We start from the raw sequence: 20,304 nt of genomic DNA, 5'->3' as shown, positions 1-20,304 counted from the left end.
CAGAATTATAAATCATTAATAGCAGTTTGAATAAACAAAGCAAGGACAAATGGTAATTATCGAGATTCTAATTATAGCCTTACACAACTATATGTTAAAATAAACCACTACATTACATTGTGGAAAAATGTTCATAAACAGAAGGACATTGCACTGATGAATTTTAAAGAGCATGTGTTAACCTACAGCAATATAATCTTATTTAACAGTGAAATATAAGCAGAAGTTACAGTACAGGTGGAAAATTGCAGCTCTGTGCTGTGATCCTAACAGTGTTAAAGTATTGTCAGTTGGGTTAAAGCACTGTCAGTTGTGGATGAGGTCCCAATTAACCTTGCATTTAAATTAAATTGCTATGCTGCTGTTAATTCCTTTGTTATGTCTATCTGACTGGATTTCCATGCATGGAGGTTGGTAGTGCGGTGGACACAAGATATTATACAATGGATGCAAACACACCTCCTTATCTAGCACATTGTTATATTCTGGAGACAAACAAAATACATCTGAGCTGACTTCTCTGATAAAAAAAAATGATATCAGCAGAGGAAAAAAACATTATTATCTGTGAATGTCTCCAGCGTTGTTCAGCATACAAAAATTACATATTGGTTTGTGTTAAACATTCTGACCAGTTTGTTAAAGAAAACTTTCAGTCAAAATAAAGGGAGGCAGGTTATTAGGTGGATTTCAGCAAAAACTTAAATTGTCTGCATACTCATTTTACAGTTTATAAATAACCTTTAAAGGTATTTAACCTCACTGTAAGCTTTTGATTCATTTTCAGATATTTTACCCTTATATTCTAGTTTCCTTTTCTGTATTGTGTATGTATGTGTGTATATATATGCTTCAATATGGAGTTTTTCCCCCTTTTGCAACAATAACAGCTTCCACTATTTTTGGGAGGCTTCCCACAAGATGTTGGAGTGTTTCTGTGGGAATTTGTGCCCATTCATTCTGTAGAGCGTCAGGGCTCAGTGTGGGCCAGTCAAGTTCTTTCACACCAAACTCATCAAACCATGTCCTTGTAGTCCTTGCTTTGTGTACTGGGGCACTGTCATGTTAGAATAGAAAGGGATCTACCCCAAACTGTTGCCACAAAGTTGGAAGCATGACTTGGTATGCTGAAGCATTAAGATTACCCTTCACTGATGATAAGGGGCCCAAAACCTGAAAAACAGCCCCATACCATTATCCCTTCTCCACCAAACTTTACAGTTGGCATAATGCAGTCAGGCAGGTAACATTCTCTCGGCATTTGCCAAACTCAGGGTGATCCATCTGACCGCCAAACAGAGAAGCCTGATTCGCCACGCCATAGAACACATTTCCATTGCTCCACAGTCCAGTGTTAGTGTACTTTAAACAACTCCATCTGCCGCTTGGCATTGGTCTTGGTGATGTGAGGCTTGCATGCAGCTGCTCGGCCATGGAAACCCATTCCACTAAGCTCCTGCCGTACAGTTTTTGTGCTTTCATTAATGCCAGTTGAAGTTCGGAACTCTTCAGCTATGGAATCAACAAAATGTTGGTGACTTTTATGCACCATGCGCCTTAGCAGTCGTTGACCCCGTTCTGTGATGTTACATTGTCTTCTGCTTTGTGGCTGAGTTTCTGTTGTTCCTAAATGCTTCCACTTTCTAATAATATCACTTATAGTTGACCGTGGAATATCCAGCATGGATGAAATTTCACAAACTGTCTTATTGCAAAGGTGGCATCCCATCACAGTACCACGCTTGTAGTCACTGAGCTCTTCAGATTGACCCATTTTGTATCACAAATATTTGGAAATGGAGACTGCATGGCTAGGTGCTTGATTTTATACATCTCTGGAAATGGGTCTGATTAAAACACCTCAATTCAATAATTAACATGTGTGGCCATATACTTTTGTCCATATAGTGTATATCTGTAAAAATCAAGGTGCTATTTATGTTTAGCGATCCTTTTGAATTGATCATATAAATTAAAACATAGTTTCTATTATAATACAAGAATATATGAGATAATTAGTGATTTTTAAATGAAGCTTGGGTCATTTTTTCAGGTGATATATAATGTTTATCTTAGTGTGCCATGCTATCAGAGAAATGTAAACATTTGTTACTAGAAAAATGTTTACAACTAAAAGGTACCTGCACTTAGCAGTAACAAAAGTTAATGCTGGTGTTTCAGGCAGTAACCCTGGGACCAGTCTTGTCCTATTCAAACTTAGGGGTATATTTATTAAAGAGAGCAAAGTCCTATTGGTCGAGAAAAAAGGTGTTTTCCCCTGAAATAGGGATTCACCCTATACATGAAGTGGATACCACTGGCGACAACAGTGCTACGGCTGGCGGTACTTCAAGCAATAACATTTGCCGGTGATAGCTTCCTTTTTCATGGGGGAGACAATTTTTCAAGCACTGTGGCGGTACTTGTACTGCTGCAATACTTGTTCTGTTATTACCATCTCAGGATGACAATAATTGAAGAAAATGAATGAAAAAATGTTTTATTCTTTAATTAAAACATTTTTTGTTGGATAATTTTTTTAAAATATTTGTATGTATTTTTTTTGCAATTTATTTGATTAACAGATTTTTCTATATTGGTGACACTGGAAACCCAATCCTGGGCTTTCAGTTCCACTGTGTATGCGCGAAACAACTAGCCAGGTAACACATGTGCATATCCCCAGAGACTGGCGCGGTTTTATTGATAAATTGAGATAACAGTTTTTTATTGTTCCGCAGTAAAGGAGTGATAAAAAAAATCATTCTTATTGCAGCTTGTTGATAGACAGGTCCCTTAGAGTTGCAAGTATGTCCTTGGCAAAACATAGAGTTTACTTAGATGGAGGGGCTTGCTGTATATTCATAAGAACATGGAGAAACTGATTAAAAGCACATTTTCAGTTTTGGATGAAATATGTAACTTGCTGCTTACAGTAAAACACTTTGGCTGAGAGACATATTATTCATTCCACTAAAAAATTAAACCCAACTGTTAAATAGAGAATATTGAAAACTGCATTATCATTTGAAGCTAGAGAGGGAGGGCTGGCGAATTTTATCTTGGTGGGCAAAACTCGACTCTGCAGCCTATTAGGAACATTTTAAAGGAAAAAAAATGCAGCTGGCCCAGTGACCCAGCCCAATGTAGCCTACTATGTGAACTGCCTGGGGAAAGATGCTCCCCTGCCCCCTAGCCCCCTAGCCCATAGTGCTCCTGTCCCCCACCATGAAGCACCAGGGTAACTCTATGCATCCATGTTTCCTGGGGTTCTGTGGTTCATTTCCCAATCCCGAACGGAAACCAAGGTTGTGTGTCTCTGGGAATGTAATTGAGAAAACCAATCAGAAGCTGCAATTTCTGTGATTGTGGCTTCTGATTGGTTCTCTAGTTCACTACCTCATTCCCCAGACATTTTAAGGGATGAACGAAAGATATAAAAGGATTATGATTGTTTCACTGAGTGAGTAGGAACTTGAAAAACATGTAGACTGGGACGATCTCTTGAGCATTAACCTTTACCATTGATATCTTTAATCTATTATTGCTTTGCAGGGGTGCTGAGGGATAAAAGCGACATGTGATTTGATCCTTTGGTGTTACAACACAGTTTTGCTTATAGTGTCACTGTATTATATAAAACCCAAATTTTTCTTTTAATGTTGTTTTAATCATTTTTATGTGTCCAATATACATGAAAGTTGGATATAATTGTGAATGAGCCCTGGGGGTAAATGTATCAAGCTGAGAGTTTTCCGGCGGGTTTGAAAAACCAATCAGATTCTAGCTATCATTTATTTAGTACATTCTACAAAATGACAGCTTGAATCCACTTTTCAAACCCGCCGACAAACTCTCAGCTTGATACGTTTACCCCCTGATGTATATACTTGACTATTTCATAATGATATAATATAATTAGTATTTTTTTTACCATATTTTTTAATTGCATGTTGGGTAAAATGTATTTTTTTTTTACATCCATAACATTTTTTTTGTTCTCCTGTTTAAACATCCTTATCAGTAACATATCTCCTTTGAATTAACTAATTAGATAGTGCTGTTTGAGGTATTAGTGCTACGGAATTAAATATCTGAACTCACCTTGCTGTTGGTAATCCAGAATCCCTGGCTTAGCCCATTTCTCTTTGATAATGTATCAGTGTTTCTAATCCTGCATTACATTATTGAAGTTACAGTGTATGCCTCCAATCTCCTACATCCATATTTTACTGCACAATTGAACACTTCTTCCCAGGTTGTTAAATATAAAAATAAATAAAACTGCTCTTGTCACAATATCTGTAAATTCACCATAATTCAAATAGAATCTCCCTATTGAGGTATGAACTCATAAAAACCATTAGAATGCTTTGTCATTTCAATTTAGTTGAACTGAACCAATCTAGCATCCACAAGGGAATAGCTGGGAAAAAAAATCAACAAACGCTTTCTGTTAGAAGTACATGATCTGGTTACACAGGTGATGAAGGGGTTAATGATGTGTGATATGAACAATGTTAGAGATGGATCATTGCTTTACAGCTTCGTTGCACTAACACATGTTTGCAAATAGTGCAGAAAGGATTTGAATAATTGAACGTCAAAGAAAGCTATTAATTACTGTCAAATATATGTATTTTCTGGAAAACAAAACCATTTGATACATAAATGCTTCTCGATAGTTTTTTAATATGCTAACAATTTGAGTTGTTTTCCATGCAATTTTTGTGCTTAGCACATTTTAATGTATGCTAATGGAGCAAGTGATAAATGAACAATTTTTTAAATAAAATCCTGTGAATTTAATGATATTTGGTGTTTCAAAACTACCAGAGAAATAATTCAATATTTACAGCATCTGTTTGCTTGTTCTGGTAACGTACAGTGGGCGAAGTGAAAATTTAGAAGTGGCAGGATTGAAATTTTAGAAGTGACGGTATGGAAAATGTAAATTAATGGAATTTGATAGGATTGCAATGAAGGCTGTAGGAGAATGTCACCACTGTATACCAGCTCACTTCAACCACTTGTAATATGTATATTCTTGTCCAACCACATGACAAACCATGTATGTAGAAGTTAGGTTTGTGTGGATGATTTGGTATCCAACCAAAACTTTAATGGCACCATTGTTAAATTTTCTCCCATATCCATGTTCACAAAATGCTCCTCGGTCCTCCTTTTTTAAACCAAGCTTCAGCAAGAACAATTACATTTTTTAAATCACCATTGCAGCCTGATGTGTCCTACCCTCCCAAACTACTATACACTAAGGAATAAATTTATCAAGCTGTGAGTGTCCAGCGGGTTTGAAAAATGGAGATGTTGCCTATAGCATCCAATCAGATTGTAGCTATCATTTTGTAGAATGTACTATATAAATGATAACTAAAGTCTGATTGATTGCTTCTTTCTCCACTCTAGAAATTCTTGTCTTCACCATTTGTGACACCTATTCTTCTAAACTTCACTACAGTTTCATCTCCGCTTCCTAAAGCCAAACTATAACAAATGATTTATTCTCCTATATGTCACTTCATCATTCCGTACACAACTCTGAAACTTATCAACTTTTATGCATTCCCCAGTCACTATTACATCTAACAGCTGTACCACATGTAGCACCACACTTTCTTAGGAATGGGTTATTATCATTAATATTAATTCAGATTATTATTTGACTGTGACACAGTCCAACAACTCTTCCCTTGCTCCTGCAGGCTCATTATCTCAATAGATAACATGCTGCTTGTGCATCTGCCTTAGCAGGAGCTACGAAAGCATCCCACATCATGGCAGATTTATTGGGGAAGACTCCTCACATCTGCTGAGCTAGGCTTTTTTCATAACAACATGCTGCCTTCAGGAGCAAGGAGAGCATCACCAGACCACATCAGACATCAGGGGAATGCTGAACCCCAGATAAGTAATATTCTGTACTAATGGTTAATTTATAGAACTCCACCAAAAACTAACTTGTGGCTATTGTCAGTTAATTTTCATTGTCATTGGAGTCTTTGCTACATACACTAATCACATGTCCTTGATAATAAAAATAAAGGTTTTGAAATTACATTGTATTTTATTACATTAGGTAATCTTGATCTAGCTTTTAAGATCCTTTATTAAGAAAAGAAGCATGCCATAAATCTATATTACTATGTATTATTTTGTCCAGACTGAGATTTCCCACATGCTAACTACAATACTCCTTGGGCTAGATTTACTAAGCTGCGGGTTTGAAAAAGTGGGGATGTTGCCTATAGCAACCAATCAAATTCTAGCTTTCATTTATTTAGTACTTTCTACAAAATGACAGCTAGAATCTGATTGGTTGCTATAGGCAACATCCCCACTTTTTCAAACCCGCAGTTTAGTAAATCTAGCCCCTTGTGTCTAACAGCAGCTTCAAATAGAGGCCAAATAGCAAATAATTAGAGATATACCACTATTATATGTCAGAAACAGGATTTGTAACATGTACTGTTGGCAAATAAATGACCCACTCCCCAGGACTAAACACAATTGAACAGCTGTCAATGACAACTGGTCTCAGTGCACTACAAGTAAATAATTTCAACGGACGCCGTCCCTGCACTTCCAATGGGTGCCGGGGATGGTCGTCCACTCTCTCTGTACAGCAGCGTCCCGTTATGTAGCAACGGGGCTCTTCCTCTCTGCCTGGGTCGGTGTCCAGCAAGTGCTTGCACAGTTATTTCTGTGTCCCAAAGCTAGGCTACGGGACATTATTAAGCTTCATTGTCATCAATCATCAATTGGCCAATCAAGCACCTGCTCCCTCTATATAGGAGGCTCTGGAACCACTAGGATGCCGGAGGATCAGGTCCCCTCAAGCTCCAGTGCTCCAGGTTCTGTTCCCGCTTACTGACTGACCTTTCGGCTTCTGACTCAGCTAATCCTGACACTGATCTTGGATTTTGCCTTGGACTGTATTTGTCTCTCCTGGTATTTGACATCTGGCTTCCTGGCTACCTTTTTGGTTTAACCCCTTATACCTCATATCCCACATGGCTTGATCTCAGAAAGTACAACCATGCCTATTCACTCACTACTTCGTTGGTGGCTGTCTTGGAGAACCGTGACCTGCGTGTCTCTTGCAGCAAAACCCATACTCTCTTTCGGGGGTCCTTAGCAAAGACCAGTCTAACCAGGCTCGTAACACCCTGAAATAGTGTGTGTCGCTACAAAGTGGCAGCGTGTTGTTGAAGGTGCGTGACCAGCCACCAGAGAGGCATTGCCAGCCTCTAGAGGTTATTGAAGGATAGAAGAAATGCCCTGGTCACATCAACTGAGTAATTCTTCCATCCTTCTAGCACAATGTGTGTGGAATGTAGCTATCATTTTAGCCAGTGAGAGGCTGCTATCCAACCCCTTCTCACCCACTTGAAATATATGAGCAATGCTTCATGCACAACTGTAAGGTGCTGTAATGTGCATGCAGCTTGCCATTCATGAAGAGAGTGATATGAAGTGGGACATGCATACCAACTGTCCCTTCAGTGGGGTAAAAGTCTTAATTGAGCAGGACAGTCATCCAAAATCAGGATTGTCCCACCAGAATCAGGACAACTGGCAGATTGACCTGCTTTCTACTGGTGTTTTAATATCAGTTGTTGCTTGTCTGAATCCTAGAATGTTTGAGTATTGTTGGAAAAAGAATAGGTACATGAAATATGGAAAGTATAGCAATGAGTGAAGTCTTCCAAACCATCCTCGACATTAAATGAATAGCATCAATATTTAATAAATAGGCCTCCCTTCCTGAAACCAGCCTAGACATATAATTAATACCATTCACATTTAATAAATAGACATATTCCCCCCAACACCATCTAACATTATAATAATAGTATTCACATTCACTAAATAAACCCACCAACCCCAGAAAGCCATGACAGCTAAAGAAAACTTTAAGAAAGCTTAATTTTTTTACACATTTTTGGGAGACAGAGGATTACAGTTCCTACATTGTCCCAGGAGATAAGGTGTGGTAATCCACCCAGAATCTTTGTCTTCAAGTACCAAGCATGAATTTTGGTCCATGATACATTGGCCTTTTGAGATCCTTAAAAAAATAATCTAGTGCCCTTCAAGTTGGAGTTACCAGCAGGTTCCTATTGTGTTTCTCATGTGTTTACATAAATCTATGGTGATCAAACATTTTTTCCTCTACCAGCTCTTCTCCTTCCTCCATCTCAGTATATCAGTAAGAGGAGTATGAAGTTAAACAGATCTTGGACTCTTGGACTTCAAAAAGTCATCTGCACTTCCTTGTGGACTGGAAGGGGGACTGTCCTGAGGAGAGTTGTTGGGTCAGGCCTCCTGAAACTCACACCCCTCATCTCCTGAAGAGTTTTCACACAAAAATTCCTGATAAGCCTTTTATGAGGTATCGGGAGTCCAGAAGAGGGAGGGTACTGTCACATTCCTGACACTTGGACCATCAAATGACAATGGGACTCCATGTCCAAAGCATCTGTTCTCATCTGAGCAGGTCCCAGTGCCCTGTGCCCGCCGCTGCCCGGTTCTGCTGTAACAACTGGAATGTGGCTGTCCTGAGAACTTGTACTGGTGGTCATGGAACCGCAGATATTTTAAACCCTGCTTTGTGAACTGTTCATTCTCAGAGTATTAGACTCCATATTTTGGCTATTCTTATGATTTCTCACCCGGACTGTTCCTGATCTATCTTCTACCTGTTATTTGATACTTCTTCTAACCCAGCTTGTTCTAATGCTCATTCTTTTATCCAATCTGGCACTCTGCAGTCCATCCATGTTCCATTTCTGGTTTTGTTGACCAGTCTCAACTATTGTCCATTACCAACTCATCACATCTGGAGGTAGTGCAAATGCAAACTCAGCCGCAGCAAATTCCAAATCTTTTCAAGGGTCTCTTGTAAAAACATTGTTAGTTACGTGCCTCTGTTACTGCCAGTGCTTGTTATGGCTAGCAGCTACTGACATAAGCTCCCAAAGCAGGTAGCAGAGGTCTTGCCCTATAGCAGCCACCTTTCCAGATAGGCTTGCTGTGCTCACAGGTACCTAGATGCCCCCTAGTCTTAACTCATAGCGTAGTGGAAGTTTATATACAATACCACAGCAGGTAGATTGGAGGCGGTAGCTAAGATAGAAGCGGATGGTCAGAAGCAGGCCGGGGTCAGGGGTCTGTAGTAGGCAGAATAGTCAGGAAAAGGCCAAAGAGTTGGGGCTGGCAGTGAACAAGGATATCCAAACAACAAAGCCAAAGGTCAGGGCAATCAGAGATCAAGCAGGGTCCAGAAACAAGCCAAGAGTCATAAAAGGAATCAATCAGGATTTCAGCAGAGTATCCACAGAACACACAGGAACACAATAGCAAGGCAAAAAATGCTCAACATAAACGCTATAACCTAAGCCCTCCCTGCCTTATATACAAGGGGACTGATCAAAAAGAAGGAGGTGCACATGGGATAATCAGTCTCAAGAAGCTGTTAATTAATTTTATATATTTGCACACACGCCTGTCTGCTTCTTCATACCGGCATGCGGCGCTAACTGACAGAGTATCCGACCGTTACCTTGGTGATGGCCGGACAAAGAGGAAGTGATGCACTGGTCATCATGGCGATGGTCGGGACACGACCCATAGCGGCGCTAGTCCAGTTTGGTGAGAGGGGAAGCCACTAAATCCATTAGACATATGAGAATGACTGCACCCAAATCATAAACAGTAAATAGAATATACCTCATTACAGACCCCACAAAAATGCAGCTAAATTATCTACACGTGCCACTACTCTTATGAACAAAAATGTTAAAAAGTATATATATAAATAATGAGCACTTTCTCTGGTTACACACAAAAAAAACCAAATGTATACCACTAAAAAGCCCCAATATGTATATTAAATGTCTTAAAATCTCATGAGGTATTCCTCAGTACAGGTAGAAAATCTTTCTTTACCAATGTAATAACCTGCTCTCCGATGTGTGAATAAACACGTAAAAGAAAGGAAATTAATAGTGCAATAAAATCTTTAAATAAGTGACTTTAAATGCACCAAGTGAATGAACTGCTTCTCATTGCTAATGCTCTCACATTAAGTTTACTTGCAATGTAGCACAGCTTGTGATGATTGCATCTTAAACACAGTCTGCACTACAATTCATTTTCAATAAATAGATTCACCTCTCATATAGCAAGGAAAAAAAAGAAAGCAATCTACCATAATATTTTTTTTTATTCATAAAACATTAAAAAGAAATGTTTCCAATTCACTCAAATTAAGTAACCATATATTATATTGAAGGAACATTTGAAATATCCTGAACTTTACAATAGAGCCTCCTAACAGAGATCAAACCGCACTTCTAAAGTCCACAGGAGCTGCGATGGAACCAGGGATGCTTTGCACAGCGGAAAGAGAAGCTTGATCAGATCCACAGATAGGAAGGTACATTAAATTTAATGGAATTACCGGAATTCTTCACTGTTGGGAATGAGCACTCAGGGCTGTAGAGTTCTTTAGGATGATACCATCTATTTACTTGTCCTTCATCATCATCATCATTATCATTTATTTATATAGCGCCACTAATTCTGCAGCACTATACAGAGAACTCACTCACATCAGTCCCTGCCCCATTGGAGCTTACAGTCTAAATTCCCTAATATAGACACACACTCGCACACAGACAGACAGAGAGGGAGACAGACATACAGGGAGACACTAGGGTCAATTTTTGACAGCAGCCAATTAACCTACCAGTATGTTTTTTGGAGTGTGGGAGGAAACCGGAGCACCCTGAGGAAACCCACACAAACACGGGGAGAACATACAAACTCCTCACAGATAAGGCCATGGTTGGAAATTGAACTCATGACCCCAGTGCTGTGAGGCAGAAGTGCTAACCACTACACCACCGTGCTGCGCCGTGATGTATGACATAATCTACTAAAATCTGAATATATTAATATAGTTTTAATGAGTGATGAAAATGTAGACTATGATGAGGAATTCTGTATTTTTGCAATTCATATTGAAATTCTAATAGTTTTGTATAGTGAGTGAAAAGGTTCTGAGTTTATTTCATATCAGAAATAGGTCAGAGCCCTTTATAGCAGCTGCAGACAGATAAATCACTTCAGTAAAAACACTGAAAGTCACCGGAATCTTGTTAATGGTGAGGGGTTCTAAGTAAAAGTCAGGGCAGTGACAATCCCTTATGTCTGTCTGACATAAGATTATCTATAAAGAAAGAGAAACTTTAATCCCTCCCTACCAGACAGTACATGCATGACTGGTGGGGAGTTATTATAGTGATCTGAGTCTTTGGAAATCACTGAACCATTGTCTTTTTCTTTTCCTTTTTCCTCCCGCCACATTATGCAGCACTTTAAAGAGAATATTTAATCATTCGCATCAGTCTCTGCCCTAATGGAGCGCATCTAAATTCACTTCCATAAAAACATATAGGGTCAAATTTTGTCAGAGGCCAATTAACCTACCAGTATGTTTTGAACTATGGAAGAAACTGGAGCACCTGGAAGAAACTCACACACACATGTAGCTGTTTCCCCATTGTTGTGAGGCAGCGATGCTAACTACTGTACTATGGTGCCATTGTGTTGTGTCTTTATAGTATTTTAAGACACTCACTAAGTACAGTGCTTTATAAATTTGCATTGACTTCCAGGGAAGACAAATAAAGAAGAGGTTACTGGGTAAATCAAGGTAACAAACCAATTAGCATTTAGGTGATATGTTTGGACCCTGCTTGTCACAGGTCTATTTGACAACTTTGCTCACAAAACTGGTAGTATGAGGAGGGTTTCAAGAGGTTGAAGATAAAATGTTAAGTAAATATTTAGATGTAGGATTTTCCACAACATAAGAAAATGGCTTTAGATGATATAAAGTCAATTACAAAAGGGATTAGAGAGCAACTTGGAGAACAGTAGATTAATAGGTCCATGGTCCTTGAATAAGCTTTTTTATCTTGATTCCAGGGCAAAACAAGCTATTTTTCATTTTTTTTTTAACATTGAACATAGCTTAACAAATATAAATACAACTGATAAACTAATTAAACTTCCATTAAAGAAAATAGCACTAATGTGGCAAAATTTACCAAACAACAACTTGTGAAATTTTAATTTGTCACATAGTACATTATCATTTTTTTTATTTTTTTTTAGAAATTACAGTTCAGTACGAAATCCTAAAGAAATCAGATATACTTGTTTTCACAAGTCAAGTCTAAAACTTGCTTGAGCTAACAATTGCTATATCATGATAACTATTCTAGTCACATTGTGTATGTTTATGCTAAAGAATTTCTGAATGCATTGATTTTCAGGTTTTATGACTGTAAATTTACATTGAACTTCTATTCATTAGACAAGATAGCTCCCCCATTTAGTAATAAAAAGCATAATAAAACCATTATTCTGTAGAAAAGATTTTATTTTAACAGGATTGTATACAATTATCTAGAATAATCTTTTTTCTAATTGAGATCATTTTGTTTGCAGCTGGTTCTAGCCCACGGGAAACAAGGAGAATGAAGAAGAATGCAGTACTTGTGGAAGGTGTTGTATTAAATGGACCAATAATTGATAGCAGTTCTGGAGAAAAATTTGTTGAAGAGGTATATAGGATAGTGATGAATGAGGCTGTATATAAAGCAACTGACGTCACTGAAAAGGTAAATGTGTTATAACTTCTCGTTGATTGAAATGTGCAATGTTGATGGTCATATATTCTAATGACATTAATTTTCTATTACTTTATTTATGTAAATGTGTTCACTCCAACCATCAGTGGTGGCTCTCTACTGTTAGACAACTTTAATGTAGTGACTTATATATGCCCCCAGCAGCGTATATCAAATTCATTGCTTTATCTTTTTGGCTTTATTATGTATTTTTTACCAAAGCTTTTATATTGTCTAGGCTCAGTGTTTCTATTGTTTCATTTGCCCTGGATTTTAAAACAAACATTTACTGACTATAAAGGTATCCAATGCACAGTACATCGAAAGGCATTTAAACCCCCTCTAAGGAAGTAGATCTTTTTTATTTTTTTATTTATTCTGTTCTTTGAAACCGTTGAAGGCAACAATAAAAAAAGAATATGCAGTAGAATATACATCCAGGGGAAGGTGAAAGATTGTGACCTAAACAACTGTACAAGAAAGAACAGATACAAAAATGGTGATGTTTAATAGTCAACAGCAGGAGAGGGAGAAAGGCAGGGACTAGAAGTGACAGGCGGCAGATAATAAAATAAACAGGGAGGGGGGGTACCATGTGGAGAGAAAGTGAGGCAAAGAACATGGCAGTGTAGCAGTGGATGTTTGTGGTAGGAAGCCCATGGAGCCCAAACTTTCTGGAAGGATATGGAGGAGCCCCTCAGGATTCTGGTCAAGTGCTCCATTTGGTATATGTGCCACATATGGTTGTAGATAGAGTGGACTGTGGGGGGGGGGTCTTCCAAGAGGCTGCTATCTGTCACTGCTCATATGATATGTCTAAGTAACTTATGGAAATGCATAGGGAGATCTGGAATAGGCAAGGGGAGCAGTACATATTTGGGATCTGAAGGGATGTGGAAGCCAATAATAGCAGTTGCCAAGCAAATAACTTCAGACCAGAAGGATTGGAATTTGGGACATGATGTGAGACTTAACAAAGTGGAAAAAATGCCTAACCAGCAGAAAGTGGTGGAATGGTCCCATCAAGAAACCAGGGGGTTAGACAGATCAGAGAATTGGGGGAAAATAGCCATTTGGAGAGGTTATTTAAAAGACTGACTCTAGCTCTAGCCTGTGAGGGGAAGCTGGGTTAGACCAGAGGGGAACCATAGTGGAGGGTGACGGGGAAAGGACGGCTATTCTATTACAGTGTGACCAAATGGACAGTGAGAGATTGATCACAGGCTGTATGCAAGCAGCCGCAGGCCTCTGTATGGAAGTCAGACAAAGAGCAGATCGGGAAGCACCTATCAGTGCTGATTCTATGTCTACCCAAACTCTGGTCCCAGGGGGTGAGTGCCATTGAACACACCAGGCTAATCGAGCTGAATAATAATAAAGAATTAGTATAGAGGAAACTTATGGTTGCCAGAGGCCAACACTATACTGAAAATATAAGGAATTCAAGTGAATTTTGATGGCCAGGGGCTCAATAAAGAGGGCAAAGATAAGGGGGATAGGGGATATTCTTGTTGAACCCCATTGTAAACCCAAAAGGGTTTACAGTTCACCTGGACTAATGTAGTGGGGCTGTGGTACAGTTCCGAGACACCCACAAGGAGTTTTGTCACAGAAACCATATGAAGCAAGAGCCCTCATCATGAAGGACACCCAATGTGGCGTCAAGCCTTTCCAGTGTCGAGAAGAAGAAAGAGAGATGACAGCCTGTGCTCATTAACATGGTGTATTAAATTAATGATCTATCTCGTATTGTCCGCAGATTGACGGTTATAGACAAAACCGACTTGATCTGTGTAGATTAAGGACGGAAGGATGAGGTTGACCCTATTCACCAGAAGTTTAGCAAAGATTTTGAGGTCAACATTCAATAAGGAGATGGGGCAATGTTTGCTACAATGAGATAGGTACATGTTTTGCAAGGGTCAAATCAAAGATCCCTCTGTCCAAAATAGAGTTGAATAGAGAGGTAAGTTTAGAACTTAGGACACCAGAAAACTTCTTATACTATGAGGCTGGAAGGTCATCAGGACCTAGGGTGGAGGAAACTTTCATGGAGCAGAGAGGGGCTATGGTGTCTTATCCTGAGATATCAGAATGAAGGAGATAACTTGGGGAGTTTGCATGAGAGCAAACTCAATCCTTTGTTCAACATCAGGGGGAGGGGGATGGGAGGCATCTAGATTTTAGAAGATAGAATAGAAAGTCTCAAGTTGCTTGACTATCAAAGCAGGGTGTTAAAGGGTCCTACCTCCCGAGCTTGTAATACAAGTCTTCTAGAAAGAAGAGAGTCGACCTTATCACTTTACTTCTAAAAAAGCTGTTGAGCCCACCTAAGTGACTGAGCAGTCTTCTTAGCTAGGATTGTGTTGAGGTGACCCCAAACAGATGATAACTCTGTAAGGTAGGCAGGGCTGAGGGATCCCTGATGTTGGGTGAGTGGAAAGAGGAGTTGGGACCCCAAGTTCACCATAAGATCTTTCTCTTCTTTGTTCCCAGCAGCAGCTATACAAATAAGCTTACCTCGAATGGTAGACTTGTGAGCTTCCCAGACCACTGAGGGAGCCATTTACGGAGATTCATTGAGTGAAATAGAGTCTATGAGGACATCTGTCAGCTCCCAACTATTAACAGGACTGAGCAGAACAGACTCATCCAAACTCTAGGTGGTCAGCCTTTGAGATGGATTGGTAATGTCAAGTTGGAGGGATGGTCGGTCCAGGCAAAACAGATGAACACTAGCACCAGAAATGTTGGTAGCAAGACAGAAATCAACAAGAAGATAATCAATACGGGTATAGACTCCATGAAAATGGGAATAGAATGTGTAACCTTTATCAGAGCCAAGTACTATCCACCAGTATGCAACAGAGTGTTCTTTTGGTAGGGTAGAAAACCAGAGTTGGGCGCATAGCAACAGTCTAAAGTGGGTAGCTGAGTCAAGATACCAACAAGCAAGAGGAATCTATCATCTGGATCTGCAACTGTGTGCTGTGCAACAAATGTATGTCTGAAAGTAACAGAAGCAAAATAGTCTGAGAGAAAGTTTACCTTGAAGTGACGGCTGCAACCAAAATGATAAAAGTTTCTTGCAAAAGAACAATGTCTGGCAGGACTTTTTGAGGGCCGCCAAAAAAATAGATAATTTTCTGGGAGTGTTCAACCCTTAGCATTAACAGTAAGTAGTTTAATAGTCATTGTAACAGGAGAGAGTGGGCAGGGGTCCTAAGAAACTCCTTTGTATCCAGGTAGGAAGCCCCAACCTGGATGCAGAGGAAGTATATATTTAATCGAGAGGCATATACAGTATATTTCCCTTTAATTGTTAAAGAAATTATTAAAATGAGTGTGTGTGTAATTGACACCAACTATTAGGCCCTGCAAAATAAATGATTTTAGTTTACTGTTAACCAACGTTGTTCTAGAATCACCAATTACATTTACTCATAAGTAGCTGTGTTTTAGAAAGCTATGTCCGTTGTCTTGCTCTAGGCATGAATTTAAAGATTACTTTACTTTTGTGCAAAACTGCAGACCCATGGATAATTCAATATTTCCTTAATTCAATCAAGGACTGTGAACTTTGTGTGACACAATTACAATTAATTAATGACTTAATGTCCTACCAGTAAATGATTTAAAAATAACATTTACGAGAAAACATTCTTACTGAACTAAGGCTACACTTGCGTTCCCCTTCCTTCCCCCATTCAGCCTATCTCAGCATAAGGAGTGCTAAGTGTAAGATGCGACACAGTCTGCATTTGGATGGAAGCATGAGCCTTGTTTGTGTGCATGCATGGTACAGAAATGCGTAATTCATGCAATAAAAAGTTGTGTATGTTCAACTCTACATGAGGCCCATATTGTTTAAATAAGTCTTTCTTAATTTACCCCCTTTCTGGGGCAGAAACATTATTTTCTACATCCTGTGATGGTTGTTTTTTCACAAATTATATTTGCATAAATATTTTATTGTTTCCATTATTTTATTAATCAAAGTACATGCAATATATGTGAACATATAAACTTTTATAGTACAGTTTGTGTGGCTTATCATATGTCCAATTTTAAGTTTATTTTCTTGCTTTAGAATAAATCATTTTTCATCTGGTAAATCTCGTATATTATGCAAATAACTTTATGAAAAAGGCATTATAATTTCACTCAATTTGTTATTACAAATATTCATTTCAAATATTTGTATTTCAATGTCCACATAATTGTCACTCAATGTTAATTGAGTAACAAAATGATTCTTTTGCAAAAGAGTTACCATGGCCAAAGAAAATTAATAGATAAAGATAATATCTAATAGACAAAGATAAATGTGGACATTAGTAAAAGTCTTATCTTAGAGTAAAAGTCCAATATAACCCTTTACTATCTGTACCTCACTTTAAATGTCAGCTTCTACCTAGTTATGTAACTCCACAAAGGCTTAGGTACTAGTTTTTAAGGTTTGTGCATAATTAGGTGTGTTAAACTCTGAACTCCAAGGATTTGACATAAAAACTCCCCTTATGTTTCTAATAGCAAGAGAAGGATATTTTGTAATGTGTTTACAGGTGAGAGCTTCGACAACCCTAAACAAAGCCCACTTAAACAAGAGGAAGAATCTCCTGCCCCGCCTTTAGGAAAAATCTACATCTAATTCCACTAAGTACTACATTTTTAGATTTGGATGGAGTTTGCCTTTAATTGGCTCAGTATCTTAACAATAGCAAATGTTCGGACCATCTGTAATTGTATCTAAAAATCGATGGAATAAGGGGGCACTTCCATAGTGTAAAATCATTAAAACATTTTATTATAAAAGAGATGCACAAATACAAAGAATGCACACGTACCGAATATCAGATGTATTAAGGCATATATCAACTCAAGGCTGTATATTCCTGGAAATTCCATTTCAGATATTATGGTCTAACATCACTAATAATTAGGCAATTTTTTAAAGTGAAAATTTCATAATTTTTTTTACCATAATGGGGCATACATCTGTGAATGTACATAGTGAACAAATTGCTGTCTATACACAAAAAAAAATATTGCTACTTCACACATTTTTTGCTGTTCCTAAATGACCCACACACACTACACTACCTATATACGGCACATATATATTTAAAGGGCTTTTCCAACCAGTGGTAGTCAATATAACAACACTCTAAAAGCAGACAGTACATACACACCGAAGACCTCATTACAGACAGACTGGTAAGACAGACTGCTTGAAACAGAGATTTAAAGAAATTGCGACTGCTCAAGATCCCGACACACTCTGATGACATCACATTTAAGGCCCACACTATAATGCGTGCTGTTAAGGTAGTAATTTAAGGAGGCTCCAGCTGTACAAGGTTCTTTACAAAGCTTTGCACATTCTACAGCCCCAGCCTCCTTAAATTACTAGTGATAGTGGGTGCCTTAAATGTGATGCCATCAGAGTGTGCCGGATTCTTCAGCAGTCGCATTTTCTTTAAGTCTCTGTTTCAAGCAGTCTGTCTTACCAGTCTCTCAGCAGTGAGGTATTCGGTGTGATCGCGTTGGGGTATGTACTGTCGGTGTTAGAGCGTCGTTATATAGTACCCAACCCTTTCCTACTAGAACATCAGTTTTACTAAAGAGCTTCCTTTACCTGCTTGAATTTGGCCAAATCTATTTTCCTTCTATGAATTTAGCTAGATTTTCTTAGCCTAACTAAAGTTTGAGAACTCATTGCAAGTTTTCAAACTTCAAAGCCAATTTGACAAATCAGTTTGAGAGCCACTTTGAAACAAATTGTGGCATCTCTTATCACAATGCTTTATTTTGTCAATTATAAACTAATACTGGGGAATGACATTTGATATATGTTTCAAGAATTAAGAAAAAAAATATTTGAAACTTCTATTTGCACAACACCATGATCTTTCATTGATCTTGGATAATTTGATTCTTTTGTAAGTAAAAACTGTGATTGTTATCACTATAGCAATGCAAAATATATTAGGATAGATTGTTACTGAAAACAGAAACATGAATCTTCTTTGTAATTGCTGTTTTAGGTTTGTGAATGGAAAGAACCTGAACAACTTAAGAAACTTCTGGATGTAAATATCAGAGACACTGGAGAGCCTCATCAGAAATTACTGCATCTTTGCCAGAATGTCATTAAATACAGCGTTAAAACAAGTGAGAATTTAAATATATTTTCCATATGTTGATAGTGAAAGCTAGTTTGGGAACTCATTTACATATTTAGTCTCTTTGAGTCTGATAGTTCACAAAGGACTGGAATATAGTATATCAAATAAGAAAAAGGAAAAGGAGCAAACAGGAGCATAACTAGACATTTGTGGGCCCTATAGCAAAATTTTGTAAAGGTCTCCATGTATCTTCCAAAGATGAATAACTGACATATGATGTATACATGGGGCATTGACAGGGAATATGGGCAATCCCCAGCTAAGGACCCCGTACTAGCTGTACCCCCTTCCCCTATGGTAGCAATGCCTTTGATGTAGACATACAGCCCTAAAATGTAGTTATTGCAATTGCTATTTCTTGCTATTTGCATGACATTTTATACAAGGTATAGTGGTAAGACTGTCTGTAAATAAATTTTAAAAAATTTGTTCAGAGTGATCCTCACAATCCCCCAACCAGTCCCAGTGCTATACATCCTGGGGCTGGTGTCCACTAAAAGAGGGATTCCCATGTGCGTGGAATCCTCCTACAACATTGGAAATCACCTCCAGACTGGGTCAGTTCCCTCCATAAAAGGGAATTCAGCAGTTTGGTTTCTCACTGTCATAGTGGAATCATCCCCAACCTTGTCAACTAAAGCCTTTATGGGAAGTAGGGGCTAACAAAACAGCACATCCTATGGGCTGTGACAACTGGGATAATGAGAAAGATTGGGACCCTTTGAGTGACAACTTTTGCACCTTCGTGGTCTCAGTATATAGGGATCCAATCCATTATACTATGACCATTGAGGTGGCAAGCTTGACAAAACAGGAGTACAAATCCTCTTCATTACCCCAGCTCCCACAAGAATCTTTTCATTGCAGGGTTGATAACCTCTGATGGGGGCCACTGATTTTTTTATAAATTGCACAGAGTACAAACCGCACATCTAACTGCATTAAAACTGCAAATTGTAGACTACCAAATCACCCCCCACATGTCTTCCTCTGATGAAACCATAGTAGCAGAGAAACATGTCATGATGGAGACTCTCTTTGATTTTTTTTCTAAAGCGCTGCTTTCCTCCTTTTTCTATGTTTGTTTCATTCAGGACTACAGAGTCCCCTATACAAATATACAATTAGCTGGCTTGTCTTTCATCTAAATGTATATATACTGTATTAGGAAGACCATTCTAGCTTTTACTGCCCCCTGAATCCCCTGTGGATTGGAAACATTCCTTAACGTTTCTGGTCCATGTTGACATGATAGTATCGCTTGCTGCAGATTTGTCAGCTGCATGTTCATGCTGCAGTTGTCCCTTTCTACAACATCCCAAAGATGCTCTAGTGGATTGAAATCTAATCACTGTGGAGGTGATGGAAGTAGACTGAGCTCATTGTATACTTAG

At 38.5% G+C, this 20,304-nt stretch overlaps 1 protein-coding gene across 1 annotated transcript in view; it reads left to right on the top strand.

The window, feature by feature from the left end:
* GADL1 (glutamate decarboxylase like 1) overlaps window positions 1–20,304 on the top strand; it is a 201,285-nt gene that overhangs the window by 36,895 nt on the left and 144,086 nt on the right. Inside the window, exons 2-3 of the mRNA XM_075212378.1 lie at window positions 12,541–12,713; window positions 18,770–18,896. Of these exons, the coding sequence (XP_075068479.1) occupies window positions 12,541–12,713; window positions 18,770–18,896 (300 nt within the window). The remainder of the gene's footprint in view (window positions 1–12,540; window positions 12,714–18,769; window positions 18,897–20,304) is intronic.

The sequence above is a fragment of the Mixophyes fleayi genome, chromosome 5 (assembly GCF_038048845.1).
Source record: "Mixophyes fleayi isolate aMixFle1 chromosome 5, aMixFle1.hap1, whole genome shotgun sequence".
Classification (NCBI taxonomy): domain Eukaryota; kingdom Metazoa; phylum Chordata; class Amphibia; order Anura; family Limnodynastidae; genus Mixophyes; species Mixophyes fleayi.
This window is presented reverse-complemented; position numbering and strand designations above follow the sequence as displayed.